Source organism: Morchella importuna, assembly GCF_003444635.1.
Source record: "Morchella importuna strain M04M26 chromosome Unknown Morimp01GS011, whole genome shotgun sequence".
Taxonomy (NCBI): domain Eukaryota; kingdom Fungi; phylum Ascomycota; class Pezizomycetes; order Pezizales; family Morchellaceae; genus Morchella; species Morchella importuna.
This window is the reverse complement of record NW_025763408.1, coordinates 944,561-966,957: the sequence shown is the minus strand read 5'-3', so window position 1 is coordinate 966,957 and position 22,397 is coordinate 944,561. Positions and strand designations below refer to the sequence as shown.

General features: G+C 46.3%; 6 protein-coding genes across 6 annotated transcripts; 5 read left to right on the top strand and 1 right to left on the bottom strand.

Annotated features, from left to right (window-relative positions):
- Positions 1-252: 252 nt before the first annotated feature.
- On the top strand, positions 253-1,029 carry LAJ45_04652 (uncharacterized protein; the record flags this gene model as incomplete). The annotated part of the gene is made up of 1 exon (XM_046114229.1): positions 253-1,029. One exon carries the CDS (start codon positions 253-255, stop codon positions 1,027-1,029), a length of 777 nt encoding a protein of 258 aa, XP_045972751.1.
- Positions 1,030-5,346: 4,317 nt separating this feature from the next.
- Positions 5,347-6,870, top strand: LAJ45_04651 (uncharacterized protein; the record flags this gene model as incomplete). Its single annotated transcript, XM_046114228.1, has 1 exon — positions 5,347-6,870. One exon carries the CDS (start codon positions 5,347-5,349, stop codon positions 6,868-6,870), a length of 1,524 nt encoding a protein of 507 aa, XP_045972750.1.
- Positions 6,871-6,986: 116 nt separating this feature from the next.
- LAJ45_04650 (uncharacterized protein) lies at positions 6,987-8,771 on the top strand (the record flags this gene model as incomplete). Its single annotated transcript, XM_046114227.1, has 1 exon — positions 6,987-8,771. One exon carries the CDS (start codon positions 6,987-6,989, stop codon positions 8,769-8,771), a length of 1,785 nt encoding a protein of 594 aa, XP_045972749.1.
- Positions 8,772-10,881: 2,110 nt separating this feature from the next.
- LAJ45_04649 (uncharacterized protein) lies at positions 10,882-11,511 on the top strand (the record flags this gene model as incomplete). Its single annotated transcript, XM_046114226.1, has 1 exon — positions 10,882-11,511. The coding sequence occupies one exon, from the start codon at positions 10,882-10,884 to the stop codon at positions 11,509-11,511; it is 630 nt and encodes a 209-aa protein (XP_045972748.1).
- A 6,657-nt stretch (positions 11,512-18,168) lies between these two features.
- LAJ45_04648 (uncharacterized protein) lies at positions 18,169-19,058 on the bottom strand (the record flags this gene model as incomplete). The annotated part of the gene is made up of 4 exons (XM_046114225.1): positions 18,169-18,569; positions 18,640-18,734; positions 18,817-18,865; positions 18,995-19,058. 4 exons carry the CDS (start codon positions 19,056-19,058, stop codon positions 18,169-18,171), a joined length of 609 nt encoding a protein of 202 aa, XP_045972747.1.
- Positions 19,059-19,643: 585 nt separating this feature from the next.
- LAJ45_04647 (uncharacterized protein) lies at positions 19,644-20,277 on the top strand (the record flags this gene model as incomplete). The annotated part of the gene is made up of 3 exons (XM_046114224.1): positions 19,644-19,754; positions 19,871-19,975; positions 20,101-20,277. The coding sequence occupies 3 exons, from the start codon at positions 19,644-19,646 to the stop codon at positions 20,275-20,277; spliced, it is 393 nt and encodes a 130-aa protein (XP_045972746.1).
- Between the last annotated feature and the right edge of the window lie 2,120 nt (positions 20,278-22,397).

Genomic DNA, 22,397 nt, shown 5'->3' with positions numbered 1-22,397 from the left:
ACACTACCGCCATCTCCCTCTAGCCGTATATCCATAGAAGAACATATCACCACCAGCGACTTTCATCATGCCTCCCAGACTTGACAAGGCTCGGGGACTTGAACGCCGTCCCATGGCATATCAAGTTCGCCTTCACAATTTTCAAGTTCAACAACAGACTTTCAAGAAGCTAGCCCCACAAGCCCCCAGAACTACAAGAAGGCCCATCGAGCAGCCGCATTCCCCCCAGCACCAGAACCGCCGGCTAGCACAATGACATCTCTCATCGCTAACGCCTCTCCCAAATACATGTATTTTCGCGACTGCGTCTGCTGCCCTGTCGGAATTACATCTCCCACCGTCGGCGGCATAGTCTTGAAAGTTGTCTTTCAGCCTGGCTGCGAGAAATGTGCGAATTGCACTTGCAAGCCGATAGAGGTGTATCGGGATCAGCCAGATCCGTGGAAACTTTTCTGGGATCTCAATGTTGATTGCGGATATTGTCATGCAACTGGAGAGAACATTGAGCCTGAGGGTACGGTGCAGGAGGAGAAGAGTTTCGACAGGAAGATCTGGGAGGCGTTTGTGTACACTGATGGTGCTAACGGCGCTAATGCGTTCATTGGTCCTGCAAATGTCGGAGGACAGAATCTTGACGTTGGTGCGGCGAGTGCTGCTCATTTGAACGAGGTTACTGGCTTGGACGAGGCTACTAGTTTGAACGAGGTTACTAGTTTTAAGGGGGTTACTGGTGACTTCGACGGTATCTCTATTTTGAGCGAGGACCCCGAGAACGACCCATTTGCAACTTATTTTACAGAGAATGGACCTGCAGTCCTTACGAATAGCGAACCTGATGATGGACGTTGGCTCGATTGTGATGACAGCGATACCGAGGTTGAGGATGTCAAAGTAGTAGATATTCTTGTTACTAGGGGCGGAATCAAGTCAGAGAAGCATGTGAATCAAATTGGAAGGGCGTGGCTTACGTGTAAGGGCTTGTATGGTGGATACCAATTTGGGGGTTGGCAGAGATTGTTTGGGCATTGAGGAAGTTATGATATGATATTGTCGGATACGACGATTTGAAGAAGATAGAGGTTATTATTCCAGCTGAACTAGTAGTTTATGGAACGCATATGGGAATTAGTTAACTTACTAGCAGAAGAGAATATAATAAATCTTATTAATAAACACAATTAAGCATGAGCACGCTCCTTCACGTTTATAAAATAAATAGTTCGAAACCGTAAAGTAGAAGTGGAGTTTTTTCTCTGTATTTGAGCTTCACTTTGATATAATATAGGTTTAGCCGAGGAATAGAATTGAGGACGACGTTTTTTTTTTTTTTATTTTTATTTTTATTTTTATTTTTTTAAATAAAACATAATCTTGGGTACGTACTACATGTATACATACATTACATTCTCTTGTAACTGATGACGAGAAGAAAACTCTGGGTAAATATTAGCCCGGGTGACGTCTGCTTTTCAGGCCTTGTAATTCTTATTCTATCACTACATAGACGTATATAAGATATCACGCCATCAGATGCTCTAAGGTCCACAGCTGGCGAGAGAGTTAAGATACTGTTTAAAACAATAGTTTACAATTGGTGAAGTTTAAATGAAGTACAGAGTAAGAACTGAATGTTCAACTGTGATGTCTGCTTGAGGTTACCATATTTCATCTGGCTTTCTCCGCCATGCGGCGCCCAGTGCCGGGTAGTATTCCAGTTTCAGTAGAATGAAGTCAAGTTGCCACGCACAGATATATAATCAAAACATCAACTCGGCGAGGCATGGAATTTACCCTCGATGACAACAACATCGGGGAACGGTCCATCCACCTCCATAAAATCACAAACATCTTTCTCAGTCGTATTCGCAACTAAAAACATCAGAGACAACTCTAGTCCTGAGCTCAAGAGGCAATATTACCTTTTAAGACTTCTTGCTCCAGGCAGAACCTTTTCATACACGCCGGCCAGGAAGTGCCATCTTCCTGGAAGCATGTGCATATCTCATCGCTAACCGGAAGTTTATAGCATTCAGGAAGGGTTGGTTTATGGGTACAACAAATAACCTTTGCATGCAGTTAGCCACAGCCCTTCTGCCGAATATATATAGTAAAAGACCGGCTATGAGTGCATGGGATACTTACAGCCCAGCTCAGAGCTGCAACGTCATGACGGACAAATTTGGATTCTGTATAGCAGAGTCTGAGAAAAACAAGTGTGATTAAACAAATAGTGTTAGTGCGGAGCATCTTAGAAATATGGTAGGAGGTTCCGAGAGACGAGATTCCCGTATTGCAGTTAATAGATGATGAAGAGATGGAAGTTCAGGAGGAGAAAAAGTCCCCGGCTCGGAACCTAGAAGGTGAAATCTTCCTCGCATATGTGGCGTATGCTTCCTGAAAGATTAATCCAACGCCAAAATGCACCTCGGCCATACTAATACAGTACACGGCGGGTCAGTACATTTAGACAACAAAGCATCCATCCAAAAAATAACAAGTTTCAGAGGTTCTCAGCTAGAAAGCACTTTGCTTCATTAAAGTCTGGTTTTAGGTTTGTGCCTTTGACTCCCGGGCATTACAAATTAATAGACTGTGCCGCAGCAGAAAAAAATACGAGAAAAATATCCCACTCATCGACAATTACCAAATACCATCATCTTCTAAAACCAACACTGCGTCACAAAACATAGAAAGCTAACATCGAGAACAAACTTGTACATGGGTAGATATAAGTATCTAGGACCTTCTCGCTATAGCCCGAACATACCATCAGCACTATTACTTCCGCGTTCAAATATATATAGGTACACTTACAACTGCATACAAACTGGATCCTAAGCCCTCTCGTCTCTCTCAACTAGGAAGCCATATGATGGATGTTCCACGAATAAACCCCTACAAAGACCCTTATAACACCATCTACCGCAGTAGTAGATGGGATAAAGAAAGCGGATATGACGATAGATGGGCATGTAGTACAGAGTTCACAGATTCACTGACCCATCTACATCCCGACCCAAATTTCATTCCTTTGAACGAGAATTCCAAAAAGAAGCTGTCGAAATTTGTTAGGGTGAAGGGATTAGCACGGGCTGTGTGTAGGTGGTGGCGGGGAAAGGCATGGGGGAGGAGGCCATGACTGAGTAAAGTGGACTACCAATAGTGTTCAGCAGATTTCAACGATAGAGAGTTGGAATACATGTAGTTTAGGGCTGATATCCATTGATTGTAGTATATACGAAACGGGGGAGGCGGTATAGACATCTTCGGGAAAGACGTCTTTAATAGTTTTTTTCTTCTTTTTCTTTTTTCAATATGGGGGAGAGGCAGGATCTTACTGCCAAATAAGTTAGACACTCCCTCAATGAAATTATCATTATGAGTAAATCTAGGAGTTGAAGGATTAATAAGTTGAATACTGTTTTTAAACTTTGTGTTTCACAACTTCTTTTGAATTATCGTGAAGCGCAAGGACCAGACAAAACTTCCAGTAGCAAGTAGAAGCGATCGAATAACCAAACAGTTTTAAACTCAGGAGAACGAAAAAAGAAGTAAGTATTATCCTACGGGCTTTAGAGTTTTTCTCCCAGTGGTTTGGCTAGTTAGGTAATTACGAGTTTTACATAAGGAATTCAGATATTATGTGTACAAAGGTCTCTTTTCCCTGGCCGTGCTGTGGTAGGAAAATGAGTCTAGGTGTACGATTGAAAGCTTCACGGACTCAAATCAATATGTCAATTGATGGACCATTGCCTTCTTTCCGCCAAATAATAAAACGTGGTTGAGATTATAACACATGCTCGTCTCCTCAGCCATAGAAAACCCAGAGACGCCAATTTAAAGTCCATAACCCTCCCCGTCCTCTCTTTTATCAACCTAACAATGTAGCTTGACGATACCACTCCAATGGAGTGAAAAATTACAATACTGCGCTCTTATGACAAACCTCACTAGATAGTGATCAATGCTAGCCACAACTCATTCCCGGAAAGATGCCACCCAGAATCCATTACACTCGTCTCGTCAAGTGGATCCCAGTGATACGGCTCAACCTTGGTATCAAGAACCACCCATTCTCCATGTTCATTCAGCACTCCCTGTTGTACCAGTGCAATATTCGGCCGTGGTGCAACGCCCCCCTCCATTGTGTGTAAAATAAATAGGTGACCGATTAGCTTATATGTGGGAACAAGATGTGTAGTGTGAAAGAATGTATTCTCTTGACCGAAGGTGCGTAAATGAGATATATGTATCGTCAACATATCCTTTTGTCGCTTTTGAAAACGATTAATAAATGTATCTCGGACGGACCAGAAGAGAGCTTTCCTATGAAATGGAATACTCCCCTTTGGGCCCTTTCGTAATTGTTTATCGGGATAGCTTGAGGCGGGTCAGCACGACTTGTCCCGACTGATATTTCGGTATTACTGGGATTATTCTGTAGTGTAACTCCATCGGAATGTGAAGTAGGTTCTTGAGAGGGCTTCCAAGTTGCTGATGCCTCGTCAAACCAGATATTATACTTCTTATTGTACCATACCGACTTACCAGACGAATTTCGGCCACGGACGATGTTCCGTAGATACCTAGCACGCTCCAGACATGGCCTTTTATCTGAACCACCATACCCTTGTGTTTGGGATACAGTAGTTGTGGTGCTCCTACCGCTACCATCCTTCTCATAAACACATTCGGTACTACCGGTAGGAGTGATTGAGGAATCAGCTTCGGGTTCAGCGCGTGACTTGTGCTGTTTGTAGGTTTCAGCCATGGAGGCCAGCGTTGGGTGATTGTTAGGGTTGCCTTTAATGGATGGATAATAGATAATCTGTATTATTTATAGGTGAATACAGGTGATGTAGATACTTACAAAGTGATGATAGAAGGTCAGATTAGATGAAGTTCCGTAAGGCCGGTGTTGGCTACATGTAACCACAAGAGATACGATGTCCATGTGCATGTAGCTCCTGCCGGTGGTCTCAACCACTTAACACACATGTATGTGCCATGGTCAGTTACTTGATTTTTGCTCCAATTTCACCCACTATGTATTACGTAGCAGCTTCTGTACTGTTTTATGCAGTACACGTGCACACCTCCCGCCATTTTCCCCATCGACAGCCATTCTATTGCTACATGGTTTCATCAAAATTGTCTGAATCAGCAACAGTTTGCACGCCCAAAAGTATCGTTCCTCCAGTCTCTTTAATCTGTGCGTTGCTTTCGTACTTTAGATCTTATTCAGATTTGCGTTATCATTTGGCGATTGGTATGAAGCCCTTCACAATATATATGCTGACTGGATTAGAAGTCTAGGTCAACGCGGGGCTGATCAGATGACAGACAATGCTTTCAGGCCAAAGACCTCATCGAGCTGCTATTACTGAGGCGCCGTATCAAAAATCACTTTATGTGGCACCTCTTAGGCATAAATCTCCTTCACTTCCGATGCTAAGGGCACCCAATATGCAAAACCTCAATTTTCACCCCCTCGGCCTTCAGCCACTCAACTCTTTCAGGGCAAAATTACCAACACGTGCCTTTGCTGAAAAGATGACCGAAGACACGGATCAGACACCTCGACCGCTAAGCATCAGAAAGCTTCGAAAATCGCCTTCATTGCCTGTGGGCCGTGAGTCAAAACAGGTGCACTTTCCTCGACGACCACCGCCGCAATCAAGAAGCTTCCTTGGAGTTACTTTTCCACCGCAACCAAAACAACGTAGCAGCTCCACGGGTGTTTTGCTAACAGATAAAAATAATATTAACAAACAAAGAACTGGGAAAGAGACTTTACGAAGATCCTCTACTGCTAAGACTGATAAAAAGAGAGATCTTCCTGGTGCAGGTATGGCATGGTTACAGAGGCCACGGAATTCTCGACAACCCGCCAGTACACCTACTACCAGTTCTCAGGATTCTTCAATTAGGAACTCTCTCGATGATTACACACCGACCCCAGAGTCTGGTTATGTGACGGCCCCCACACACCGCTCTCCGACAGAGCCAGGGAGTCGGAATAGCAGCGGGGATGCAACAGCTGGAAGTTCATATAGAACGCGTTCTTATGGGTCAGCAGAAGTGAAAATTGAAATCTCACCAGATCAGATTGAGACAGATGTTGTACAGCATGGGAAAAAGGGATTCAAACTTCGCAGGGCTTCAAGCACAGGAGCACATGGATCTAAGAAAAGGGTGGATTCGAAGTCAGAAAATATTTCATCTGAACCAATCGAAAAAGTTGCTTCGAAGGGGTGGAAGGATAAAGTTTTCTCGAGAGACTTTTTCACTCGAGTCGGTGGTGGTGGGGCAAATGTTCCGAAAAAAGAAACCAAACCAAAAGTAAAGGAACGGAGTAGTAGTAGCTCTTCTACAACAATGGCAACAACAATAAAAAATATAGGAGCTACGGGACTATTAAACGATGGAGAAAAGTCAACCTCCGTGAAACGTGTGCTTTTGAAAACCAGCCAGAGCTGGTGCGAGCCAGGGACCTTGAGGAAAGCAAATGATATTAGCAGACCGCACTGGGATGCTATTAGTGAGAGCAACAATACCGGAAATTTCTTGGGACAAGGAAATAAAGGGAACTTTAATGATAGTGTTCTCGGCATATTTGAAGGAAGTACCGGTGGTATGACTCGGACCAGATTAAAAAAAACAGGCCAATGGAAACCTCCGATATTACAACTTCAAATGGAAGTCGTCTCAGAGACGGAAAAAGTCCCGATATCCTACCCGGGGTCGCAAGGAACTGAGAAAGCTACCTGGATATCAATAGAGCTAGATGCTTCTGTCGACGGCGGCACTGAGGGATTTCAAGGAAGCAAAGTTGGACTGGATGTAGGAATTCTAATCGATACCTCGTGAGGCATTCCTTTCCTTTATTTTGTAGGGCCAGCCACCCACTAACTGTTTAAAGTGCATATACATCGAGTGCATCCTTTGCGAGTATGAAGATTCACGCCAAGAAACTCGTTGAAGCAATGGAAATATCGCGGGATAGGGTTGCTGTTATGACTTTTCCTAGCGGATCATCAATCACAGGAATCGCGACAGTAAGGCCAGATACGGTACAAGTGCTGAACTCTTCCGGAAGTGTTGCGAAAAAACAGCTTGTTGATGACATCGCAGCACTGACACAGAATAAATGGTGCAGCGACCCCGTGTCAAGAAATGTCCGCTCAGCAATTCAAGCTTCGATAACGAAGTTAAAAGGGATGCCCCTTGATACAACACGTTACGGAACACGCAGACATGCCCATCTTTTTCTGTTGACAGCTAGATTGGACGACGGTGAAATAGAGCTGGTTCCCGAGGTATTTTTCGGCGAGATACAAATTCACGTCATTGGTATTGGACCTCTATTTTGGCCAAGAAGTGAGATGGGTGCTTCAGGATGGTGTGTTCCAACTGCATCACTAGGGCCACGCCCCAATCTTGAAGACAAAAGATTAAGCACTTACAAAGAAAAGGGTAAGGAAGTCAAGAAAGAGATAAAGGTTGAAGAGATGATCCGCCTCTTGAGGACAGCAGTTGATTTAGGCATTCTATACGATATTGTAATCGATCTTATTCCAGGGGAAAATTGTGCGGTGCGAGCGGTGATGGGAGAAGTGCGGTTTCCAAAGTTCCTTCCAGGGGAGAAGAGAACTCTCTTAGTACAAGTTCACATTGGCGACATTACGTTGCCTGATATTGTGAACTGCTGTGAAGACGAGGTTTTACCCCGGTGGCTTCATCTTGAACGACAGCTGGAGGCAACACTTGGAGAACTACAGACTCGTCTTTTGACGGTCAGGGCGACATATCGTCATACAAACTTCTCAGAGTCAACATCGTTCTTTACAGAGCGTCATGTAGAAGTTTCACGGTTCACCGAGGATTCATTATGGAGGTTTTCTCCCACAGGGAATAAGCTTGTTGATAAACAGGAATCACCACCGATCTCACCCATGACCGCAAAAGACTTCGTCAAGAAGGTCTTGATTCAACGTGTGGCTAGTATGCATAGTAACCCAACCCAGGCAATAAAGGCAGTACAAGAGATAACAAATGGGACGCCGACATGGGGCATCGACCTTACTGATATATCGAGGGAACTTGAATATAGAGAAAGAGTCGAGAAGAGGTTCAGGGATACGAGAGAGTCAAATGATTCCGGGTGTAGGTTAAGTTATGATACCGAGAACAAGAGAGATAACTATGACCTTGCAGAGTCTGGGTGGGATTGCGGTGCAGCCTGGTTATCGAGTTCCCAAACATTTCCCGATAAACCAACGGGTATTTCTTTGCAGACACTACCTGTCACGCCTGTAGATCTCGATTGCCGATACCGCGGAAGTAGAGAACTAAGAAACGAGGATAGAGCACCATTCATTGCCGGTATCGACTCATCTCCGGAAACAGAACTTCCAGACGATATGGAACCCGCGGATGAAGCCCAACGTATTTGGCTTGAAATGAAACTCCGGCAACGAGGTTTTAGTAGTGGAAGTATAAAGAGACGATCTATGAGATCTAAGCAAATTAGCCCTGTCTATGTTAGACCGCCATTAGATGACCGGTTCGGCATTAAACAGCATGGTGATGTTCTCAGTACAGTTCATGCCTCGGGAAATACATCCGAAGATGATAATGAGGATGAAAAGGATACACAAGGGCCAGCTGAAAATGTGGACTGGAGCGATAGCTCGGCACAAGATACTCTCAAGAGTTTGATGACTTTGCGGGATGTCAGGGAGACAGACTTTGGACCATGGGCGATGTAAAAAGACGAGGTGTTGTGGGCACAAAGTGTTTAATTAGTATTCTGATTATCGCTTCTACTTCTGTACATTCTCGAACCGTTATGCATCTTCCCTATGGTTATCTGTTTTTACAGATACTGAGATAGGATATTGATTGGGAGTGTTGAGCGAGTGCTGAATGAAAGCCGGGTAGATGAGAAATAAAATCCAAACTGAAATTATCCTTAGAATGACCGAGTTCGAAGAGCAAAAACAAGAAATGGACCGTGCAATTCTTAGTAGTGAATTTAGAATAGGAACTTTTTCTTTACCACTAACCCCCTATCACTCGAATTCTACACCATCCCCGCCATATGTACAGAAAACTGTAAAACCATTTTTGCACTCGTCTATCTATGTCATTTTTAAAATTCAAATCTTATTTCTTTCTGTTACCCATAAAATTTCTAATGATCATAAACAAATTTGAACACGATGTTCCTTGGACATATTATGGGGGATCGGAACTCGATTCTTACAAGCACACGCAGTACTTAGTATGTATATACTCATTGATTTAATGTATGCTATCTCAGTTCTTGTACCTCTCAACTACATATATGTAGATCCGAGTATTTTCCACGTACGCTCAAGTTGACAGCTCTTTAAGTTGTGGTTTAGAGAAGATCTAGCCATACACACCCCATACCAACGTGAAACCACGCACACAACATCCGTGCCGCCCACCCCGACTCGGGGACCCCCCGAAACAGAAACTCGAACTCACCATCACCTAGTAGATGCCACAGAAAGCTCTACAACTTGATATTAAGTAACCCAAGATTTTAAACGATATATACACCCTGTTTTGTCCACAAGTTCATGGGCGTATGGTCTAGTGGTATGACGCCTCATTTGCAATGGCAACATTGAAAATTGAGGAGGTCCCGGGTTCAATCCCCGGTCCGTCCAGTCTTTTGCTGTGGTTTCCTTCTAAAAGCTTTTTGCGTGTCCCTTTTACCAGCTGGGGGGGATTGGTGAGGAACAGGTCATTCTAAGATATTTCAAGGAACGGGTCCAGTTTTAAATTTACATGTACATGTATCGACTGTACGATGATATACAAGTTTTGATTCGGTAATAGATGTTTCTACATGTATGCATGAACCCGGCCATGTGCTGCACGGACCCGGGGAAGGTTACTGCTCAGTTCTCTCTCTAGCTCCACTTGGTAACCACAGCCTGATGCGCCATAAGATGTATCAATGTATGATCGAACAGAGTAGCATATTTAAGTTTAGGACCATTTAAAAGCAGTGAAATAACCATATGGGTAAGTATTTCTATATTTTCCCACTAAATAGGGTCGGTGGGGGTCGTTGCTCTGGGATCATGAAGTATCACTCGTGGTGGTTTTCCCGGGATTTGGGCACCGGTATATTGGAGGAAGGCTTCCATGCATGGTCTTGGGTAATATGTATATGGTCGGGCTAAGATGGCTTTTGGCCTTGATTTACCGGCAATGTCTCTTCCGTGTTGAAATGATTCGAAACGTAGATCTTTATAGGCCTGACATACTCTAAACCTCACTAGATACTTCTTAACGAAATTATGTGATTGTAAGGAGCGCGTTCACTACATACCTAGGGCCCTGATAAGTGTGATTTTAGTATGTTTAAGAGTAAATAAAACTGAAGTCTCCCTTAAAAAAACATATACTGAAGAGGTCGTTATAAAAGTTATGCCAAGCGTTTGATAGGTTTTCTTAATCGCTTCGGCGGTGGTGCATCTTCTGCTTTCCTTTAGGTTTTTAGAATCGACGATAACTGTCTGTTTGCTGGAGTAATTAATCTATGAGGAGTACCTAAGCTAGATACACCCCGGCACTTAGATCTTGTTACACAGTTCGAGGTTCATGGCATATCACTCGTAGTCATTGCGCTTCACTCATTTTCAAGCATATCGAATCAGATATATATGTTTTGAAATATTCGTGATCAAGTACCCATTCAAGACTGTGCATGAGTTCGTAATAATCTATTGAAAAGCATACCGACTATGTTATCATTCAACTTCAATTGATATAAAAACGACCTGGCTTACCATGTAATGTAAAAATATAATTTGATCAACACACAAACACAAAGTAACAATGTCTGAACACTCCAAGTCCCCAAGAGAAGAACCAGACACCACAACCCCCACAGTGCCGGACTTCATAGGATACCACAACCCCGGAAACACCAATATACCAGCAATCCAGATAACACCACCACCAACACCACCACCCGAAGCTACGGTCACCGGTGTAGAGAGGACTGAGCCAATTGAGAGAGCTTACACCTTCAGTATGATGCAGGAGGTTCCACCCGAAGAACAGGAGTACCGCGATGAGACCGGGTATGGGAAGAAGGAACAGAGAGGGGCATTTGGGTTGGCTATGAGAAAGGTGTCAGCTAAGATGCATATTGGAGTACTTGATGAGGTGGCGAAGAATATTGGAGACGTTATGACTAGGCCGTGGAGTATTGGGCGCCGGGGTGGGGACGCCGGGGACGCTGGGGACGCCGGGGACGCTGGGGGTGAGGGGAAGAGGATTGAGATTGGGAGATATCTTTTTGAGGTGAAAGAAGATGGGGGTGCTAAGGGAGAGAGCAGCAGGAGTGGGGGAGCGGCCGGGAGTGGTAATCCAAAGAAGAAGAGTTGGGGGAGGGGAATCGTGGTGGGGGGAGAGATCGTGATGGGAGGCAAAAATCTTGATGTAGATCGAGGAAACTGGTGATGAAGAGGAGAACCGTGAGGTGATGGTGGTAGTAAAGGAGGCCATACCCTGTGGATCTTTCTAAAGTGGAAAAGTAGTAGGAAACTTTGAGCGAGCGCAATTGTTTGAAGTTTAGAATTTTTACCGAGTTAGAGAAAATCAAAAAGTTTTTTAAAAAAGAAACAGCATGCGTTCTAGTAGACCTGAGTTCCGAATATCTAGAAAACAGGAAGAACACCGTGCGATTAGCTGGTGGATAGCAGCATCGAGCTAGATATAATGGCAAAATGTTTGTCATGCAACGTGGACCTACCAGTAATCCTCAAAGGGATTCAAGAATCAGTATAGGGCGTGGCTGTACAAGGCTGAGGACGCATGAGACATTTTTTTGCCGGCGTCCCTCTCATTGACACCCCCCCGCAACCTTGAAAACCAAACCACCATGAAATCACAACACGATGCGGACCGCCATCTTGAATCTGCCATAATGAGAGATTAAATAATAAAACCAACTCCACCACCCCACATAAGCTCCTCACTACTCAATCCCCCGCCGCCGCAACCATGATCAGCCCCACTTCTGCTCTCAGCGCCACCTCTAGCACAAGCCTAGATGATCAAGATGATGATTCGCAATCAGCCATCGGTTACTATCAGCCTAAGCGGAAGAGCTCCACCAGAGGCTTGAAAAAGAGAATTCTCAAGAAGCTGAGACTTAAAAACTATGAAAATTGCTGTCCTTGTGCGTCGTGCGGGAATGTGGTTAAACAATATACGGTTGTTTATTACACCGTTGGAAATAGTAGTATTAAACCAACGAAATGGCCGAGGATAGGGAGGATTGTTGATGTTTTGGACCGAATAACACGGCGGGTCACGATATAACGCGGTTGGGCAGAACTGCGCCAAAGATCGCAGAGGATAGCGGTGGCTGAGCACAAAGCTCGATAGATTATGTTGAACCGATAAAAACCAATGGGTTAGGGTTGTGGCAGAATCAGCCCCACCCATAGCGGAGAGGCTGGGAACGACACCTAGTACTTCTTTTGTATATTTCTCCTTTGTCTATTTATACTGATATTTCTTTTGCCTATATTCCTTTTCATTTTCACATATCTGAGTAGACTACTCTATGACTTACGACGTTACGAATATAACCTCATGACTTTAACGAAAATAAATATATATAAATTCAACAAGTATGCGCTGACCATAACCTCTCAATTATTTTCTATATCGTTTACTCAAGTAAAACTAAATTCGTAACCACTGTTATAGGAACAAATATGATAGATTCAGAGTTCGTAAATACTTGATGGTGGTGCGTTGAGATCGAGAAGAGAAAAGAGAAAGAAAGCCAGTTGACAGATAAAAAGATACAGGACAAGAGTCTCTTTTGGCTTGCCCATGAGCCTGGACTCTTGGCAGGTATAAGACGTCTCTCCTCCCGCTTGACTTCGATCAAGGATCGACGACAGTATCACAAAAACACACACAAGAAAAAAAAAATAGAGACCATCAAAAATATAAGGCCTCTGCTCATCCGTAGCCACATTACCATTAATACGAAACCCGAAACCCGATAGTACCTCCTTCGAGCTCGGATCCGAATTGTGAGTGAGTTTGGACATTTTACCAGCTGTCATTCGATGACCGTTAGTCAATGATCGATCTGCACATATTATAACAATCAAGTGTTACCGAGGAGAACCTACTAGTTGGTGAAAAATCTAGGTGGGGGGGGGGGGGGTTGGAGATCCGGGAACAAAAATGGCGAGCCTGGCGCTCCCAACTTTGTAACCCAACTTTCCCAAACCGAAGCACGCTTCCTCATTCTGTGCCACCACTTGATGTTCTGCTTATCCCTCGGAAAGGATTGATAATACTGATATGCCTTTGTGATCATGACCGCTTTGTCGGAAAGGTTTTGTTGAGCATGAGCTTTTAGGTGTTCTTTTCGATCCGGCTTCAACAGAGCAGGAGAAGGAGTAGCCAAATAACCAGGTAAGGTTGCTCTTTTTCTGAAGATTGAAGTTTCTCTGCAGATTGAAGTTTCATGATAAGGGATATGGCTGGATCGGCCTCAGGAGCTAGTAACCGGCCCATTATATGGTCGTCTCTTATATATAGACCGAATTCTGGCGAAGCGTATTGTGCTATAGTTGAAGAAAACCCAGATATTCCGGCGGGTTCGGTATAAGTACTCCCAAGTGTAATCGTCTATCAGAAGCATCCAGTAGCTATAGTACACGGACACACGTGGTGCAGACAGTTCGTGAAGTTGGAGACTAGTATATACGGACACGTTCTCGATAACCACCTCAATCATAAAGTATGATGAGGCCGGATGAAACCTCAGGGTATATCTAGCACGCGCGAAAAAAGTTATTTCCGAAGAATTCCCTGGTCTTTCAAATTTCTCGAACTTTGACAAATCTATGGAAGACAACTACTGTACGTACTACAGCCGGAAGCACACATGGTTTTACAGTATTCGCCAATGTCAATCTTCTCAAACGAGTTGAACATGTGCACTATGAAGATTTCGACCACGCATGTTTTTATCTCCTTCTCTTCGTCGAAGGCAAAGTCGTCCATGGAACTGCTATTCGATCGTCGGTGCTTACGATAGGAAATTCGTGATGCTTGAGCTGATCATACCTGCGGTACACGGCGGTACTCATTGGCCCTTCTGTCATCAGTATGTAGGTTTGACTGTTGCCAGATGTTTAGTCCAGCGAGAGATGATTTGTTTTGAGTGAGAAACCCACACATTATTTGGTGTTGAGAATAGTGTTTTATCGATTAATTAACATTTTGTGTTCACCATGTTGTTTATTACACTGACCCCTGATACTGGCTAGAGTGGCCTGTTATGTCTCGAATGACCTCTCGGGAGCAAGAAGCGCAGGATCGAGACCATCGAGACCTATGACTTTAATCCCCGAACCAGTCCACGGAGTCACATATTACGATATATAGGCGGTTTAGCTGAAGGCAAAGACTAGATCCAAAAGGGTCCAAAACCAGGAGAAACTCGATATTGCTGGAATCTTGGACCGGACTAGTGACTTCGGTATTTCACAAAGAACAGTAAGAAGTGCCTCTTCTAGTAATTTCTAGAGAAGACTTTAAAACATCGGTATATATACACTGGCAACCCGGGGTGTCTCCGTCTGGATACAGACACCACCGAAGCCGGCCCAAGAAGCTATATATATTATTACATCGGAATCGAATCTACCAAAGCCAAAGCAAAGCCCAGATCCGAGGAATTGAAAGTCGAGAAGCGGAGGATTAAACCCAGGATTTGGAGCTTTGGGGCGACTTGCTTGGTAACATATCTCACGCAAGGCAATATAATAACCACCACGTCCACCCTACAGACTCGATATATATCAAACCAGGAAATCGCCTGCACCGCCTGCATCACGTCGGCTCGTCTATTATATACAGTTCCGCTTCAGAGGATCGGAGCCACAACATGACCGGGAAGTTCATATGGGAGAAATTGGGCGGAGGGTGCCGGTGTTATAATCAAAGGTTGGATCGATAGACAGTTAGGCACCATTATCGGCATCTTTCCAAGTGATCTCGGTCGTCTAATTTCTTTATATTATATATTGGCTTCCGGCGGAGGAAAGCGGATTCAGACAAAGATCGATATCTCCGAATTCCTGAGCAGGATTTTCCAGAGACAGCAGTCCACCGCCACCGCCACCGCCACCAATTATCTGGTGATATCGTATAGTAGTCGTATTGGTATATTTGAAGGACGTTGCTTTTATACTAAGGCTAAGACCTTAAGACCTGGGAAGGCACCAATAGCAGGATCATTTTTGTGCAGCAAGACGAGAGTGGGTAAGTTGTGGGGGATATCTCTGGTAGCTTCTCGATGATGATGATTTCAGTGTCGTCTCGCGGGACCGGGGAAAAAGCCATTACGGCTTTGGTATATGGGTATCTTCTTTTTTTCTCCTTTTTCTCTTCGGTATTTATATTTAGCGTTACGGATGAATATTGGGTCATTGCTTCGGCGGGTGGAAGATTGATTGAAAACGTATTGGACAGGAGCCGGAATATACGGTGTTTGAAAACCGGCGTTGTATTGTTCGAGCGGCTGGGGCGATATAGGGAGGAAAATACGGATACAGCACGCCGGCCGGAAAGCAAAGGATTCTGGGAGATTTGGGTGCATGCGGCTTTAGTTCGGGAGTGTTGGGGGTACGTATATATAGCAGTCGAGGATACATTTGTTTCTTGTTGGTTTTGATTGCTGATTTACTGAGCATGAGGTTTAATAGTCACATAGTTAGATTATGAAATAAGACTAAAGCTGTCATCGATAGTAGATATATTGGGGGGGGGGGGGTATAACTGCACGTACCTAGCTCTTACGATAATGTCTCTAGTTGTATCTTCATGCACCTACGACAGATAGCTCTCCGTACTAGCTATTATACTACCAGTCCCGGAGGCGTCAAATTGGTCTTCTTCCTCCTCCTTCACAGGCACGGATACTTGCCCTCCACCCATTGTGATAAGACAATGGTTCCCAGCTTGCTTACCCACATATATTGGTTGGCATGTTCTATATCGCTTATATAGTACCCGACGGGCTAACTAGTATGCACCCCCGTACCGGAAGCGCTATCCGCTGGTGCTCGCAAAGATGTCTATATCTATATCTAATCCAGCTGCAGTTACAGACGAGGGATTGTTTGGAGGGGTCATGCAGCTGTGGCGAGAGTTTGGAATATATCCGTGAATAATTTGCTAGTAGTTTATTACGTGGGTGGCCCATATTGTGGGATCCCGATAGGTGCAATGGATGGATGGATGACGGTGATATAGCACCTGGCTGGAGGAGGCCTGCTAAGCCACACCCGCTAATGAGCTATCAGCTTGTTGGGGGGTGTTGTACGTCTGAAACTGCTGAGCGGCGTTGACTGCGGGATTAATTATATTAGCTGGATGTTATTATGTTAATTTACAATACATTGGATGGCTTGTACTTACTGGTGCCATATAGCTAGCGGTATGGATATATAGGGTTAATTGAGGGATACAATGATGTGCCAATTGAGGTATTTATTGTGGGCAGAGGGATATATGTTGATTGGGAGTTTGGGTAGAGTGCGTAGTGGATAATATTCTTAAGATCTTGTAGGCAGACATCTTATTGTAGTACTGAGAGCGGATGAGATGATGAGATCAAATAATGGGCGGACGGGGGAGGGGCTTATATACCCATTTCTTCTCTATTAGTAGCTAGATCTAGATATATCTACCCAATTCATAAAGACGTGAAGACGTGAAGACGTATAGCCGTATTACGAACAGACCAGATCTCACGCAGGGCACCACGTACCGCCTTGATACCGCAATGCAGAACAACTAAGCTATAAGGGTTCCAGCAGTATCTAGTCTAGCTAGAGATAGACGGTAAAGAGAACACAAAGGACACCCATATTTCACTACGTAATATACGCGCCTCCTCCGCATCGAAGTCGTGAAGTAGTATTAGGAAAAGAGCGATCTTACGCATCACCGTCATACTACATAGCAGGTTACGGAAACCCCTCGTATCTTCATATCCACATCCAGCAAACAACCACTAACAAAGAGCCGCCTGTAAAATTGCAAGGCGTTGTACAAAAAAAATGGCTGCTCGTCTCGCGTACGTCACGGATACTCACTCGGACGCACGCGCGCGTAGCAGCTGGCTACATGTAGTTGCGTCTTGTACGCTTGGTGCATGTGTTCTCACTCGTCCCGTCGCGTGATAATCAATGATGCACCCACCCCCACCTCACCCTTTCTTTGCACCAATGTCACGTAACCGTAACCGTAACCGTGCGCAGAAGGAACAAGAAGGAGAATGAGCGAGACAGCAACAACCTTCTAGTATGATATCTGCTATTCTACTCTACTCTACTCTATCCTGCCATAATGAAACCCACCATGTACTGCTGCAGACCAGTGCACCGGCAAACAAAAAGACAGCCATTCAATTCTTCAACTAACCGATCTACTCCACATCGTTCCGCCTCACACCCAAACCATTCACAACCAGATCCCACAACAACAACAACCACAACCCACCCGCCAAACACCCCACCAGCAAAATATCACCGACCAGCACGGGAGTCGAACCCGCAACCTCGGTCTTACCTTTTCAGTAGGAGGACCACGCGCTACCATTGCGCCAACCAGCCAACAACACACGGGTGCTCTCTGTCCGCTCTAAAATTAGTAATACTAAGAAGTCGCACTACGTGGTTTTGGGTTTAGCGAAACGGCTAACAGAAAACATCCTGGGCGGGCGGAGACATGGGCAGCGGAACGGAGGAAACGGGGTTGTGAGATCAGAGGGGTAATGATTTGTGCGGCAGTTAAAAAGTGGGCGTGCGGTCTATATACATATAAACGCTAGCATGCAAGTAGTCGTGGAAATGAGTCTAGAGTAGTTCTACCCTCCCCCCCCCCCTCCCCTCACAACTTCCCTCACGACGTACCCCCCACTACACCAACACCACCCTCTCCTCCACCACGTTCCTCGCCACCTCCTTCACCCCCTCCACCACCCCCTCCTCCATCTCCACAAACCTCATCCCCGCACCCCCGCCCCCTCCACCACCACCACCACCACCCACCCCATACACCACCTCCTCCCCCCTACTCCCCTCCACCACCCTCCCCACCCTCTCCTCCCACCCCCCGTCGCCCCACGCGCCCCTCCCCCCCGCTCCACAGCCGCCACGCCCCCGCGTCCTCAGCGGCGCTCAGCGGCACGTCGTCCAGCACCGACAGCTCAGTCAGGGAGGCCTTGATGTACTGCAGCACGTCCAGCGTCGGCGTGGGTGTTGCTGGCGCACTTGGAGTCGGCGTGAACCAGTGGGGAAAACCGTGGCGGAGGGAGAAGAGGCCGGGGGTGGTGGAGGGGGAGGAGGCGGGTGGGGGGGAGGGGGAGATGAGGGGATGGTAGAGGGGCGTGGTGAAGATTATGGTTGGTGGAGTGGTGGGGTAGGTGGGTGGGAAGGTGATTGTGAATTTGAAGATGCCGCCGTGGTAGGGGCCTGTGGGGGTGTTAGTGTGTGTGGTGTGGAGGGGGGGAATGGGGAGAGGAGGGAAAAGGGGGGGAGTGACCTTTGCGGGTGAAGATTACGCCGGACCAGAGTGTGGGGTCGGAGGGGGTGAGGGACATGTACACGCCGGCGGGGGCAGCATGTTTTAGGCTTGCACTGGATTAAGGGAGCTGTTGGTTAGCTATATATGAGCTTCAGGAGAAGTACCCAGAGAGAGAGGTAGAGGTATGGTGCATACAATTCGATCAAGAGGTTCTGGCGCCGCACGGCGGGCGTGGAGAGGAGTGCTGGGGGGGCATTATGAATTATGAGCTATTCAGAGCTTCCTCGAGATGATGTTGAGGAGGGACGTGTGCTGTGCTGTGGGTGCCTCTTCTCTCTGCTCTCTTCTGTCTCTCTCTGTATCTGTGCTCTACCTGTCCCCTTGGCGGTGTTCCCTGTGCTGCTGCATGCATGCAGAAGAGTGAGTGCAGCCTGCATGTGGGTTAGGGTTCGGGTGGGGGGTCCCTGCAACGTCTCCTCGGCCCGTCACAATGTCGGACTGCACACTCGAGCTGTCATCGATATTCACAGGTTATCTGTGGATAGAGAGAGAGGGACAGAGGCGGGGGATCTCAGAAAGGCGGTGGGATAATTATACAGAGGGCTTCATTCAGATCTGTGAATTCATGCAGTGGTGAATGTATTGTGTTGTGGAGTTGGGAGTTAATCTTACAGTACAACCCCTTTTTTTGCTCATCTCGCAACAACACCCAACAAACAAAACAAAAACCCCAAACCCACACACATACCTACACATACATAGCCGCCTGCCGCGTCTCGAACATAACATCGACTCCACACATCACATCACACATCACACATCACACATCACCGCCGAAATCCGCATCCAAATCCGAAGCCGCCTGCCTGCTCCGAGATAACCACTATCTAGCCCATCGAGCTAGCTAGCTAGCTAGCATCCATCCACCAACACCCACTCACCGACCGACCGACCGACCAACCCCCCCCCCCCCCCCCGGTGTCTTACTGCATCAGCAGCCCGCGGAGCCAGCTGGGCACACGATGTCCTCCCGCCGCGTCTCACGGCAGCGACAGTCCGCCGTCGGCGCGACGGACGTCCTCATCATGCTGCAACGCATGATTGATGCAAAGGAGCGCGAAGTCGCCATGCTTGTAAGTTCCCCCTCTCGTCCCCCCCGCCCCCGCCCCCGCCCCCACCTCCCACCCTCCCCGGCTGCAGGACTGGGAACTGGCCGGCTAATGTGGGCACATACATTGCATACACGCAGCGGGATCTGCTGGCAGAAATTAACCACCCGGCCCCCCCTGCGGCGTATCATCGCCCACCGCCGGCACTGCCACCGATGGTGCATTCGAGGGCGTCGACGTTTATGGTGTGTTTTCTTCTCTCTCCGTTTTGCTACCCGTGTGTGTGTGATCCTGGTTGTGGCGTGGGCTGTGGCTGATGTGTGTGGGTGGATGGGATGGGATGGCAGACGTCGACGTGCAGGAGATGTAGCGGGCAGGGCCCCCCGCCAAAGTCGGGGTCGTCGACGAGCGCGTCAGCGAGGAGTACGCCGTCGGTGGCGAGCGTGAGGAGGAGTACGCCGTCGGTGGCGAGCTCGAGGGGGAGGAGTTTTCGCTCGTTGGATATGTGAGAGGTCCTAGTGGGAAGGGACTAGGGTTTGAGATTTGAGTGAGCCCGGTGGGCTTGGGGGAGGGTGAGGTGGGTTTCCTTTGTTGGTTTTGGGTTCGTGGGGGCGTATGGGTTGTTGTGCTTTTTCTTTCGTTTTGGATTTGGAATGGTAGTGTGGTTTAGTGCTCGATGTTTTTTTTTCTTTCTTCTGGTTCGTTCGTTTCTTGGTGGCTGTGCTATTGATGTATCGTTTTTTTGCACCTCTTTTTCTTTTTTTTATTTGACCGTGGGACTTGTGCCTACGTGGGCTGCATTGGTATGTTTGTTTCTTCGTTCTGTATCTTATTCCTTCCTCTTTTTTCCGCCCTGCTCTTTGTGGAGTGGAGTGGGACATGCCATGCAGCCAGCCGCTCGTTGATATCAAAAAAATTCGATTTCTATGTCCTCTTTTTTTTTCTTTCTTTCTTCCCTTCCGTTGGTCTTGAGAGGTGCGTAAATGTGGATGATTGCGTGGAAACTGAGTGTGTTCCGTGACGGTTCATGAAACAGTGCGTGTGGGACGTAGAGTAGAGTAGAGTAGGGTAGGGTAGAGTAGGGTAGAGTAGGGTATGTAATAGATGGAGGTGCTTGATGACAAGTGGTTAGCCACTGTGGTTTATGCCTAGCTGCATACATAAGTGAAGGCGGATCACGACATCTGCAGTGTAGTTCTTGACGGAATTAAAAGTGGTGCGGGAAGGATTTTGCGGGGTTTACTGCAGCGGCTACTTGTATCTCAACTGCCGCAAAATATAGTTGCATACATGTATGGATACCGATGCTCCCCGTATGTGTCAAGGCTGGGTGTAGATATATAGTTGACGTGACATGCAAGGCATTTGTACCTTTTATGGCGGATGATTTTTTTGTTTTGTTTTCTGCTTTAATTTGGGTCTCTATAGTAGTGAAACCTTCCTTTCAGACTATGTAGCTACTAGAGAGGGAAGTCTAGGAAGATACCGCGTGACAGGAAATTGAATTTTCCCAAAGATATGAAAGAGAAAATAAAGAGCTTTCCACATGAAAATAGAGAAACAATTAAACAACGGAAATTTCTATTTGTCGGGGAGGAACGGACTTTATTACACGTAATCAGCTTCCGTCGTTCCGAACACTGTTCTTGCAGTACTTACATGTATGTACTCCAGAATTATGTGGTTTTGTTTGACGTTTCTAAATACATAGCATGGTGTGACGACTGCCGGCCGCTGTGAGTGGCTGAGTGATGCTTCATGACCCAGCTGCACAGCATATTACCTCCGCCGGCCATATCATCCCGGCTCGACGTCTCTAGTGTGTCGTCTTGGTACATGGCGGTGATGGGTAGTGTAGACATGATACATGCCTATGTGGCTAGCTAGGTGATCGACCTGTATCCATTTTTTTTTTTTGTAGTCTCAGGTAGAGATGTATGTCGTCTCCTTGGAAGGCTTGGCGCGGGTTAGGGTTGGACTAAGAGCTGGGGATGCGAGTGAGAGTACTTTTTTGGGCTCAGTTTCCTAGAGAGTAATGGCTGTATTTCAAATTGTAGAATGGGCGGAGGTGGAGGCGTAGATGGTAGTATGGAGTGGTTCAATCGATGGGAGTTGAGGTGTTGGCGTGGTCTGTGGCTTGGGTTGTAATGTATTCGCGGTCGCGGGGCCGGATATGTTAGTGGTGTGGAAATGGCGCTAGTGTACATAGCTAGTAGTCTCAGGGATACGCTGGAGGTGTGGGTGGTGGTGGCATTATCGGAAGTCGTAGTTGCGGGGCCGGATACTGTAATTTCCCATCTACGAATCAAGCTCGTTGTGATGAACGCCAACCTGACAGGCTCTACATCTGATATCGATACCCGAATAGGGAGGAATTGATTCTCCACGCGTGAGTGAGCGTGATACTTGTAGGTGAGATATCTGCGAAGCACTTTTCGGTAGTATGAAGATGTAGAAAGTGGAAGCTGGCTACGTGCAATTGCAGGTATAGAAGAGTTATAACGGCCTGACCAAGCACTCAATGAGTACCATGTTGATTCTGTGATATTAGGTTAAAGTCTTATTGTGGCCGGTGTCTCTGGAGCCGGGAACGATGCAATGGGGAGGGTTGCGATATATGAACAGAAATCACATAAAAACCAGCAATGGGAAAGATAGTGGTGGAGT